The sequence below is a fragment of the Hemicordylus capensis genome, chromosome 4 (assembly GCF_027244095.1).
Source record: "Hemicordylus capensis ecotype Gifberg chromosome 4, rHemCap1.1.pri, whole genome shotgun sequence".
Classification (NCBI taxonomy): Eukaryota; Metazoa; Chordata; class Lepidosauria; order Squamata; family Cordylidae; genus Hemicordylus; species Hemicordylus capensis.
Window position 1 is genome coordinate 210,298,932 of NC_069660.1, and position 12,910 is coordinate 210,311,841.

Sequence of the window (12,910 nt, forward strand, 5' to 3'; positions counted from 1 at the left end):
CCTAAGCCTTTTATATCTTTACTAGCTGACCCCACACAGAGCATCTGTGCAATTGTGTACTGAGCCTGTGACATCCCCCGCTGCCCGCCCGTGCTCGCTCGCTCCCCCCGTCGCATGCCCCCGCGCGCGCTCCCCCGCCCGCCCCTGCGCTCGCTCCCCCACCACCCGCTCCCCACCACCGCCCGCCCACTCCCCACCGCCCGCCTGCTCCCCCCCCCAGGCTGCTGCCAGGCTCAGGCCCGTCCCTTGCCCTTCCTTCTGTCTCTCTTTCTTTCTTTTATTTTATATCTACCTATCTATCTATCTATCTCCCTTCTTTTTCTCTTTCTCTCTCCTCCACTCACTCTTCTCCACTCTTTCTTCCCCCGCCCTTCATGTTTTTTCTTCCTCCCTCCCTGAGTTAACAGATTTTGTTCATTTACACAATGGCATCCTCCTTCTCCTGAAGGGGCTCTTTCCTCCCTCACGACCTGTCTTTTTGCAGACCCCTGCCTGCTATCCTTTTATATCCAGAACATCTTCTGACCAGTAACAGCTGCATTCCAACTGACCTTAACCATCACAGGCCCCTCCTCCTTATTTGCAAAGGGAATCCCCACTGCCCAGTCACCATGGTGCTTCTGCTCCCACAGGCTCCTTCTCCCTAACTGCATATGGAATCCCCACTGCCCAATCAGGTGCTTCTGCTTGCAAACTCTGCATATGGAATCCCCAATGCCCAATCAGGTGCTTCTGCTTGCAAACTCAGCCAATCACCTTCTTCCTACCACGTCACCGCGCATGGCCCGTGTACAAGAAATAAGTATATAGATAATTAATTCTCTTAGCCAGCCAGCATGGGGATGTGGCAAGGCAATGCGTGCTGGTGAGGGAGGCACCTGATTGGCTGAGCTCTGTTTGGCCGGTGGAGTCTCCTGATTGGCTGAGCTCCGTTTGGCCAGCGGAGCTGCCTGATTGGCTGGGCACGGTTGGCACGGCCGTTGTAAGGAAGGGCCGTCTCAACTGTAGCCTGGGCTGGGAGGCAGTGGGAAGGACTGGCCCTGTCCGGGCGCCAAAGAGGGTGAGTGCGACATGCGTGCCTTGGGACATGCATACTCAGGATTTGGCAGTGGAACATGCTGCAAGAGTTCCGAAGTGGGGACTGAGGAGGAGGGGGCGGGGGGCGGCAGGGGGGAGAGAAAGGCAGCAGTGGACGGGGGGGAGAAAGGTGGCGGCTGGCAGCGGGAGGAAGAAAAATGGCGGCGGCGGGGCCCTTCTTGGCCGCCCGCCATGGCTCTGTGTGGGGGGAGGAACAGGAGGGTAGGAGGGCTGGAGAGTGCGTGGGCTGGAGGGAAGGGGAAGAGAGGAGAGACCGGGGCAGGAGGAAGAGGGAGGGGGAAACAGCCGGCCCCAAAGCGCCGCACAGATGCTTTGTGTGGGGTTGGCTAGTGTGTGTATGTGTGTGTGTATATTTATATAATATATATATAATAAAAATATACATGTAGGCTATGAAGTTCAAATCATTTATTTGAAGTAGCACAATTAATGATAAAGAGTTTCCCTTCTGCCTTGTTTAGTGCTAAGACAGAAATGGCTGAGAAAGTGTTGAATTAAAGAGAGATCTATTACCATTCTCATTTTGTGCAAAAGTTATAGATAGGGCACCCCCTTGCTGATGCTGGTAGAGCTAGGAATGCCATTTGGTTTAGCTAGAATCAGCAGAGAGATTATATTAGCTTGTATGTGCCTTCTGGGTATCAATTGTGCTGAATTTGAGTACCTGACCTGGTATACCTGACATATTTGGGAATGTCATATAATTGCAGACTATCTTGCAGACTACTATCAATGATGAAATCCTTGTAATACTGATTTTGTTTTTACAAAAGCCCTATTTTAAATGGATGCATTAAAAAAAAAGTTTGATTATTTTCAGTGGTCTTTGGCCAGTCACAAACTATTCCTACTACAAACAATCAGAATTTCCCTATATCATCATATGTGTAATCACAGTAACCTGGCTTAAAATGGAAGGCAGAACTGGAACAAAATTCTATCCCATGGCTCCTAATCAAATGAATGACTGCACAGAATGGGGCATTTACCATTTCAGAGTTTGATCCATTGTGCAACTTCATTGCTTTTTCCTGTACATTTCCTATAACTGCATCTGCACAGAGGGCAAGGGATATAAGGACCACACCTTCAAGTAATCAGAAAAATAAAAATACAGATTTCAAATTAGCATATAAAAAGCAACCGCTTATAAAAAGCAACATGTACACCCAAAATCAAATTAGAAATTAAATTTTTTATTAGACAAAATTCATTCTCAAAATGAATAGAAAACTAATTAAAAGTGCACCTAAAGCCGTTACCAAGGGACCACCTTTAATATTGCGGATGTGGACATCATAAATCCTGACCAGCTTTTTAAAATTCTCTCTCTAAAATCTGAAATACAGCATTTATTCTGTCTCCCTCAATTGCAACAAAAACTCCCATCTCAAACCTTAAGCTTATTTAATAAAACAAAAAGCAATGTGCAAGTAGATGTCAATGGCCTAACTAAAGAAGCAGAGATGTGCTGGAGCTGCTGACGGCTTGACTAATGCAGCACTGGCACTCAAGTGCAGGGTGGGGATGGAGGTGGAGGGGAATGTTCAATTGGGGGGAAAAAATTCATGCAGCATAGAGGGTTTGGGGGAAAGGTCTAGGTCAACGAAATCCATACCCCCATCACACCCGCACCAGCAGTGTGTTAGTCTCAAACTCATCAGCAACACTGGCACATCTCATGAAGCACTGGCACTTCATTATTCAGGATGAGGGCCACAGGACTTAGGCTTTTAGTCTGTCCTGCTAAATACTGTAATTGAGATACAAAGAGCAACCTTAAGCAGGCAGATTAGGCCTACCCAATGGAACATCACAAGCTGCTTTTCAAACTCCCTTCAGTTTCAAAAGCGGCTTGCAGTGTCGATGGCTGTTTAGGAAACACAAGACCAGTGCTCCTTTGGGTGTGTACAACTAGTCATGTGATTATGTGGATTTAGGCTTACTGGCAATTTCTAAAACCCGTTCATTAGGCATTCTCTCTTTCTCTGCATAATCTTAATCTCTGCAGAGGTAGATCTTACATATAATGCAAGTCGTAAGTAGCTTTTAAGCCACCTAATGGCATAGTGGGGAAATGCTTGACTAACAAGCAGAAGGTTGCCAGTTTGAATCCCCGCTGGTAACACCTATATCGGGCAGCAGCGATATAGGAAGATGCTGAAAGTCATCATCTCATACTGCATGGGAGGAAGCAACGGTAAACCCCTCCTGTATACTACCAAAAGAAAACCACAGGGCTCTGTGGGAGCCAGGAGTCAAAATCAACTTGGTGGCACACTTTACTTTAAGTAGCTTTTAAGGGCAATTGTGAAAAACAAAACAGAAACTACACCCCACACACATATGTGTGTAAAGCAATAGTCCCTCTTAACAGATCACCTCCACTATGGTAGAACAAATGGGGAGGGGGCATTGGAAAGATACACTTAGCACTCTTCCTGTTTTGGATTGTTCCTGCCAGGTACAAGTAAATCTGCTGTTGCTTTCTTTGCTGTCAACATTATTAATGAACAAACAATTCTTAGGGCTCCATATTTCTTCGGCTTATCCGCTCCCTGCCCAGTCCATCCCCAGCATCCCTTTGCACAGCATTGCTTACAAAGATCTTCAGTAGTGAGAGCCTTACATCCAATTTTGCCCAAGTCTGATGGACACAATATGGATACTACTGTTCATAAAGCCAATGTAAAATCAATCCGGTTTTATGCGTTTATAACATTTGTATCAGCAAAAATTACAAGTTCCATTTAACCTCAAAGAACAGTTTTGTCCCTTGGGAAAAACTGTCACTTGTAAATATATTTGTCCTTGACAATGTGAATTTTTTAAAATTATGATTAAATTATGCAAGTCAAGAAACGCTTCAACTCAGAATCATATGAGTTTGGATGTTAATGCTTCCACAAACATTTGATTTTAAACTACAGGTAGGGAATCTAATGTTATTTAGTGATCAGCAATGAGGCTGCAACAAGGCAACTGAATTCTGAAGAATCAGACATTCATTTCAGAAGCACCACAGCAAAATATCTTTCTCAAAACACATATTTTTTAAGCAGAATCCAAGGCAAAAATAGAACAACCTGAACTGCTGAATTGTCATTTTTGCTGTGATAGCATATACATTACAGTATCATATATCATTTATACAAACTCTGCAGAAGGGACAGGGAGGGGAGGATTGGAGGGTGGAGTAGCACTGTATATTAAAGAAGGAATACATTCCAACAAGCTAGAAAACCTAGGAGGACCAGAGTCCCGCACAGAATCATTATGGGTGACAATATGAGGACCAAAAGGAAATGTGTTACATACTAGGCACGTGCTTTCGCTCTCCAGATTAAAATGCTAAGAGTGACTTGGAGTTGGTGAAGCAAATCAGAGAGGTGTCAAAGAGAGAGCGAACGGTAATAATGGGAGACTTCAATGACCCATACATAGACTGGGTAAATTCACATACAGGTGATGAAAAAGAGGCCAAATTTCTAGATATGCTAAATGACGGTGCCTTAGAACAGTTAGTTGCAGAACCTACCAGAGAGATGGCGACCTTGAACTTAATCCTGATCGGTGCCCAGGACCTGGCGCGAGATGTCAGAGTTGCAGAACCACTGGGGAACAGTGACCACAGTGTGGTCCCATTCGGCTTATATGTGAGTGGAAAATTGTCAAGGAAGTCCAACACAGATGCACTGGACTTCAGAAGAGGAAACTTCTCAAAAATGAGGAGGCTGGTAAAAAGGAAGGTGGAAGGGATAGTCAGGAGGGTCGAATCACCCCAGAAAGCATGGAACATATTTAAAATCACAGTAATAGAAGCTAAGTTGGAATGTATACCAAGTTCAGGACGAAGACAGAGTGGCTAACAAGTAGAGTCAGGGAAGCTATAAAAGGGAAGAAGACTTCCTTTAGAAAATAGAAGTCCTGCCCAAATGAAGAGAACAGGAAGGAACACAAACTCTGGCAAAAAAAAAAAAATTGCAAGGAGACAATAAGGGATGCAAAGAGAGTGTTTGAGGAGCATATAGCTAAAGGTGTCAAGGGGAATAACAAAGCTTATTTAAAGAGAGCCAGCACAGCATAGTGGTTAGAGTGTTGGACTAGGTCCGGGAAGACCTGAGTTAGAATCCCCATTCAACCATGAAACTCACTGGGTGACTCTGGGCCAGTCACGTATCTCTCAGCCTAACCTACCCCACGGGGTTGTTGTGAGGATAAAAATAAGCACGTACACTGCTCTGAGCTCCTCAAAGGAAGAGCGGGATATAAATGTAAAATAAATAAATAAATATCAGAAGCAGAAACTTGCCAGGCGGTTGGACTCTTAGATGACAAGGGTGTGAAAGGGATTATTAAGGAGGATAAGGAGTTGAATGAGTTCTTTGCATCTGTCTTTACGGCGGGAGATACTGACCATATACCCTCGTTGGAACTGAGCTTCTCGGGTTTAGAGGCTGAAGAACTGGGCCAATTTGAGGTGATGAGGGAAGATGTTCTAAACTCCTGAAAAACGAAAAACTAACAAATTGCCAGGGCCAGATGGCACCCACCCAAGAGTTCTGAAGGAACTGAAATGTGAAATTGCTGATCTCCTAGCAAAAATATGTAACTTGTCCCTACAATCAGGCTCTGTACAAGAGGACTGGAAAGTAGCTAATGCTAACTCCAATTTTCAAAAAGAGAACTAGCATGGTGTCTGGGTGAGTCTTTGAGAGTGTCAACAGGCGTGCAAATAAGGGTGATGAGGTTGATATACTTGGATTTCCAAAAAAGCTTTTGACAAAGTTCCCCACCAAAGGCTCTTGAGAAAACTTAGCAGTCATGGGATAAAGGGACAGATTCATGTGTGGATTGGTAACTGGTTGAACAACAGGAAACAGAGGGTAGGAATAAATGGACAGTTTTTACAACGGAGCGAAGTAAGAAGTGGGGTCCCATAGGGATCTGTACTGGGACCAGTACTCTTTAACATGTTCATAAATGATCTAGAAGTTGGGGTAAGCAGCGACGTGGCCAAATTTGTAGATGACACTAAACTATTTAGGGTAGTGAAATCCACTACCCTAGGGTAGTGAGATCGTGAGGAACTCCAAAAAGATCTCTCTAAACTGGGCAACAAAATAGCAAATGCGGTTCAATGTAAGCAACTGTAAAGTGTTGCATATTGGGACAAAAAAGCCCAACTTCACATATACTTTCAATGAGATGGTGTCGACAGTGCGTGGCAGTGGTTAAAAAAGGCAAATTCCATGCTTTGAATCATTAGGAAGGGAATTGAAAATAAAAATGCTAATATTATAATGCCCTTATACAAATTATGCTGCATCCACATTTGGAGTACTGCATGCAGTTCTGGTCACCGTATCTTAAGAAGAATATTGTAGAACTGTAAAAGGTGCAGAAGAGGGCAACCAAAATGATCAGGGGCTTGGAGCACCTTCTTTATGCGGCAAGGCAACAGAATCTGGGGCTCTTCAGTTTGGAGAAGAGGTGACTAAGGGCATACATGATCGAGGTGTATAAAATTATGCATGAAATAGAGAGAGTGGACAGAGAGAGATTTTTCTCCTTCTCTCACAACACTAGAACCAGTAAAGGTCGGGAAATTTAGGATCGACAAGAGGAAGTTAATCTGTGGAATTCTTTGCCATGGGATGTAGTGATGACCACTAGTCTGAATGGCTTTAAAAGGGGCTTAGACAAATTCATGGAGGACAGGTCTATCAGTGGCTACTAGTCAGGTGGCTATAGGCCACCTCCAGCCTCAGAGACACAATGCCTCTCAATACCAGTTGCAGGGGAGCAACAGCAAGAGGTGAAGGCACACCACTCATCTGGTGGGCCATTGTGTGAAACAGGATGCTGGACTAGATAGGCCTTGGGCCTGATCCAGCAGGGCAATTGTTATTAGCACATTACCACCAATGTATGCAATACTTTGCAGCATAAGCAAAGAAACAGGTCCCTACCCCAAGGAGCTTTACAACTGAAGGGGTAACAGTAAGGAGGAAACAGATAGGGGTGAAGTTAAAAATGGATGAAGTTATACAAGCTTTGTGATAGTTGGGTGTGAAGACTGGAGATAAAGCAAGGGCTTCACAGAAAAAGCAGGAAACATTGGGATAGGAGGCACTGCGGTGGTGCTGAGCACTGAGAGCCTGTCTGATCCCATGAATCCTGAACCTGCTATTTAATTCAGCAGATTTGACAAAGAGTTGTAACCTGATGTGAGAGTGGAAGAAAGTTCATGCAATGGACCTTCCTTGCTCCCTCCTTCCCACCATAGTTCTCTGTCCCTTCTGAAAAGTCTCTCCTTAGGGAAGTGGGTAGGGTATCATCTGGAAGAGGACAGGATCTTTTGGGCGGCTGGGTTCTGCTGAAAATTGGGTAGAGTAGAACTTCATTCATGAAATGTGCCTATGTTTGATTTCAGTGGAGCAAAACAGCCCTTCCTCTATGGCTCCTCATGTCAAACATCATCCTATTCCAACCCACAGTTCTCCAACCCACAGGATAGGCTTCTGAGGGTCACAAGAGGCTCTTGTGGAAAGGAGGGAGCAGAAAAATCTTTTACACAAGCTTCCTTCCACTCATGCAAGCCAGAATACAACTCAACTGCAAAGCCTTCAACTTCAGAATTACACTTTTCATATTTAGAAAATCCCAGATACTGCTGGACTGCTGTATTAGGGCGACTAAACATATTTAAAAATGGACTTAGAAAGGACTGTATCAATGGCACAGCCTCTCAATAGAAAGGAAAACACTGAAACAGTCTAAATATTACTGCTTGACAACAGAAGCATTTGTGGAGTGATCACTTTTTAAGAAAGCTGTTATTTCAGTAATTCATTTCTCTTTTAAGAACTAGGAAGGAATTTTTGACTGTCCTAAGGAACTAGGAACAAAAGGTTTTCTTTATATTATATACACAACATTTTTCAGGAAAGTAAATGTCTGAATATAGTACAATGATTGTACAATCCTTTGTTGTATGCCAAATAAATAATTGTTAATAAAAAATAATATTAATCTCTGAAGGGAAGAGATGGTGTTACATATATTTGAAACAGACATATGGAGTCAGCTCTGCTATTCAGTGCCCCAAAGAGTGCAGTCTCCTGCCTCATTAAGTGTGCCTCTTGAAAAGGTCATGGAGTTCCACTGCTATTCAGCAAACAGTTCTGCTTTGTAGCACTCCCTTTTCTTAGTTTTCCAAACAGAAACATTGCATGCAAAAGTCTATTGATTGAAAGTGAAGCATTCAAAAAGCCAGGAAATGTCATTTAAAGTTAAAATTTTCATCTACAAACATTTACATCTGTGATGCAATTTAAAATAATACAAAACTGTATTATTTTGGGAGAAGTTGCATGTGTGGCTGGTCTTCCTTTGAGGAAGAGGATCCAAAACCAAGTCTCTTTGGAGTTCAACATTTATAGAAAGAGACTAACAGAGACAAGGAGCCTACAAATGTAGGTTCATGATCCAGGAGGACCAGAGGATAGATTAGTGTAATGAATGAACTGGAATGTAAAGAAACAGTTCCAAACTATCCATGTTTATATCCTGGCAGAGAGCCACTGTTTGAGTGCGGTCACAACTTTGCTGTGCACAGCATACGTTTTCAGCACATATCTTAAATAGTACACATTTCATGGATATCTCTTTCCTCTGCCTCCCCATGGAAGTAGTGTGTATCATGGGGAACAGCCATGCAAAGAGGCACACACTACACAGAGCCGTGTGTATAACTCATAATTAACTGAAGTTTTTGCTTCAGTTCCTAATTAAAATTACATCTTTCGAAATGGACTTTTGATGAGTTTTTCCTCCAACAGCCACTTTAAATCATTCATTGGGATCCAGTTTGCTATAGCCCTTAGCCTCCAGGTAGGTCATCCTTTGTACTTATTTCAACCCCCGGCATTTAATTAATATGGAAAAATGATATGAACACTATAGGAGTTACTAGCAAAATTCACCAGGAAGTTCTTCTGTATAAGCCCCATTCAAATAAACTGTGCACTGAAATGTGTGGCCTCACTTTAAATAAAAACATGGTGTTCTGGTAAGAACTAATCTACCTACTTTCCTTTCACTATAATCTTAATTCATAATTACCATCCTCACAAGTTAGCCCACCAGCTTTAAACATTCACACATCTGCCATCTTGAAATGGGGTGGATGACATCATCAAACTATGCTGTTGAGGTGTCCCTATGTGTGACTCACTACAAATGAACCAAATTTGGTTCAAATTGGCCAGGCAGTCCACAAGTTAGCCCACTTGAGCCTCAAACGCTCACACATCTGCCATCTTGAATTGGAGTGGATGACATTACAACATTACCACTGAGGCATCCCTATGTCCCTACAGCTGTACCCAATTTGGTTCATATTGGTGCAGGCATTGCGAAGTTGTTGGGACAGAGAGACAGATGCACGCACCTACAATGTTGGATTATCTCATAAGCTTACTTTCCTTAAGTAAAGTAGGCTAAAAATGAGCACTATTGTGCATGACCTCCCATTCTTTCAGTAAGACTTATGCAGCAGAATTTCCCAGAGGATCAGACTCCCTTTAGATCTCAGTGGTGAAGCCATACAGGCTGAATTTCCAAGTTCTGCTAGATTCTGATGAACTCAGCTTTATAAAAGCAAGGATTGCCCATTCTATTCAGTGTTTGAAAATATTTAGTAAGCACCCTGTGATCTGCCATGAAGTACACAGTGCAGCAAAGGATTATTCATCCTGTTGTATGTTATTACTATTATGTTCTATGTAAGTCATTATAATATTTCATTCTTGTCTCTAAGCTGAAAAACTTGCTCAAAAGGTTAGTTCACTTATTTCAAAAAAGCATGCCACTGTGTAATGTTGAAGATACAAACACAGTAACATACTCACTTAAAATACAGGTAGTTGTTCAATCTCACACATAGTAAAATTAGTATGGTATTTAGATTAGTTTCTAAATATTAGCTAAATACTAAGCACCAGAATCACTTTTTAAAATTTTTTGGCTCTATATTCTTAATACTCAGATTTGCTGGGCCAGCACCAAAAGGCTTAGCATGAGACATAGCAATAGGCATGTCTGCTTTGATTTCACAATTACATGAAATTATGCAGCTACAACAGAGGTGCGATGACAGTATTGTGAGCAGAAATATTGTGGATCAGCCGGGCAGCTACTTTCAACAAAAGTTTATTTTTTTGTATGTGTGTATATGTATATATATGTGTATGTGTATGTATGTATGTGTGTGTGTGTGTGTATATATATATATATATATATATGTTTGTTTCTATCCAATACTGAGTTTTTATTATACTACAAAACATATATTTTACCTGTTAAGTTGAAATTCGGTGCAATTGTGCTATCAGCTAGAGTAAACCATATTAAGCCCAAGCTCATACATATTGCAGCAGAAACATCTGCTAGATTATAACGTTTTCCTGTGCCAAAAAAAATGAAAACAAAACCAGAGTTGACATTGTACAATGGCATATTTATTTATTTAATTTCATTTGATCTTAAGCACAAAAGATACACAATAAGAAGTATCCAGTTTTACCTCTGCCACACTCTTTGAGCTGATACATACCTTATTTTATCAGCATTACTGCTGCTTTAGTATGGATGTTTCCCATACTGAAGAAAGTTTTATTACGGAGAGAACAGGTGGAAGAGGGTGGGTGATACGTTTGTTTCCCACACAGACACAGCCCCTCCCTAGGAACCCACAGTGCTCACATGAGGAGCAAGAATGCCCCCTCTTCTTCCCACACTGATGCTCTATTGTATACATTTACTAGAGATATGTGAGAAGTAGCTTTGCTGAAGTGGCAACCATGCTTCTGCTAAGGTAATCTTATACATCAACCCTTTGAGACAATATCCTGCCACCCAATATTAAAAGAGATTATGTATATGAATCTTCTGCTAGAACTGAAATTTCGCAACGTATTTTATAACAGTCTGCGTGCCACCCAAATTTTTGGCTTTGTGGGTTTTGAATTTTAAAAAAACAACACATTTATATTTCATTCTTCCTCCAAGGAGCCCAGATACTGTATGCTGCTTGCTGGATTGTCTAGAAATATTATAAAGCATTACTGTAAGTCCTGAATTGTTCATTTAAATTGCTACACAGGATCTCAATTCTGAAATAACTTTAATCATGGAGATTTAACTTCATTAGCTCTCACACACACAGGAAAGCCAGTGGAAAAAGAGAGTTGTGGGTGGCTGCAGGGGCAAAAGAGGATCCCGGAAACCAAGATAGTGGAAGGTGTCCACCATTTGGTTTCCAGCCCATGTCATTGCCCTTGACCCTCAGCACTGCCTTTTTAAAGGCTCAGGAGACTGAAGCAGTACTGAGAGTTGCTTGCACTAACTTTCCCTCAATGTTGGAGTTGCTGGGTATGTGAGCAATTATTAAGAAGTAACTGAGTATCTATGTTCTTTTTATGTTGGTTTCACATCATTACTTAAGTGTAGCCAAATTTCAAATGCCCAGCTAATGCTACTGAAAGCAACTGAAAGTTACGAGTTTTGTTCAGAAGCCCATTTTCCAAATTAACCAGTATAAAAGAAGGATTTATCTCTGGTTAGTCAAACAGAAAACTAATAAAACTTTCTGGTTTATGTTAATTAAGCCTGAATATTAACAATTTAAGCACTAACAAGGGTTCTCGGAGGCTGTCACAATGAGCCTCCTACTATGGGCCTCCCCACAAGTTCAACAAAGACCCAACAATAACTAACCAGGCAGCAAACTTTGATGCAGGGGCTCAGAAGTAGCAAGATCAACAACAAGAAAGGAAGGACTGTGGACTTCTTATCTAGTCATGTCCTCTGAGATCACCAAAGAAGCAAAAAAGAACAGGTTGTCTCGTTTGCCTGCCTCCCCTGCCACATGTAGATCAACAGAAGAGAATTACATAACTATTGCTGCTGAACTGATATTTGTGTGTGTGCACACAAGTGAGTGATGGAGGAATACAGACCTAATCAAGAAACACTCTGCAGAGTTCAGAATAGACTGTACTAAGATTAGCACTTGCCTACACTTTTGACACAGTCTAGACAAGGAGTAGGCAAGATGTTCTTACACCAAGAACCGCTTCAGGTACTTTCCCAGTCACACAGAAGCTTGTCTCTGCATCTGTAGAGGCAGAAACAATTTGTTTTAACGTGAGATTCTCACTAGCAAGGTTTTGCAAGCTGCACAAAAGTCCCTTGGGGAGCATATGCTGTCTACAAATTACTTGTAGGTCTTGCTTGCAATTTTGTTTTGATTTCTAATAGCTGTTAGCAGAAACTCATCCAGGATTTTGGTATAACAAAGGCCTCTACAAGAATACAAAGGGGGCGGGGGGCGGGGGGGGGGGAGAAACCACTGCTGGGTCTTTACAAGGTTATTTTCTGAAATGAATACCATCAAATAGCAAGAATAAAGCATACCTTGTATAAAGACTCCTCCTATCATAACTGGGATCAGTTTACAGCACTTGAAGATTACTTGGGTAGGATAATTCAGATATCCTAAGGAGGTATTTGATAAACCCATTGTCCCCACTGTTAGAAAAGCTATTATCATGTAGGTTTTGCCTGGAATCCTGGAAAATATAAATGAAGCTCTGTATTGGGAGCAAATGGCAACACTAAAGAGAGGCTTTAATATTGTGATATGTAAATAATATTTATTTGAAGTATTTATATCCCACCTTTCCACCTGTATGTGTCTTCAAGGCAGCTCACAAGAAGTTATTAAAATAATAACATTAATAGATCC

The 12,910-nt window shown here is 41.9% G+C and overlaps 1 protein-coding gene across 8 annotated transcripts in view; it reads right to left on the reverse strand.

Annotated features, from left to right (window-relative positions):
* SLC35B3 (solute carrier family 35 member B3) overlaps positions 1-12,910 on the reverse strand; it is a 48,071-nt gene that overhangs the window by 15,602 nt on the left and 19,559 nt on the right. For 7 of the 8 annotated variants that reach the window (XM_053246861.1, XM_053246857.1, XM_053246858.1 and 4 more), the window contains 3 exons: positions 12,580-12,734; positions 10,461-10,568; positions 2,088-2,185 (listed from right to left, as the gene is read on the reverse strand). In XM_053246861.1, coding sequence (XP_053102836.1) covers positions 2,088-2,185; positions 10,461-10,568; positions 12,580-12,734 — 361 coding nt within the window. The remainder of the gene's footprint in view (positions 1-2,087; positions 2,186-10,460; positions 10,569-12,579; positions 12,735-12,910) is intronic. The other variant, XM_053246863.1, reaches the window with a different exon arrangement.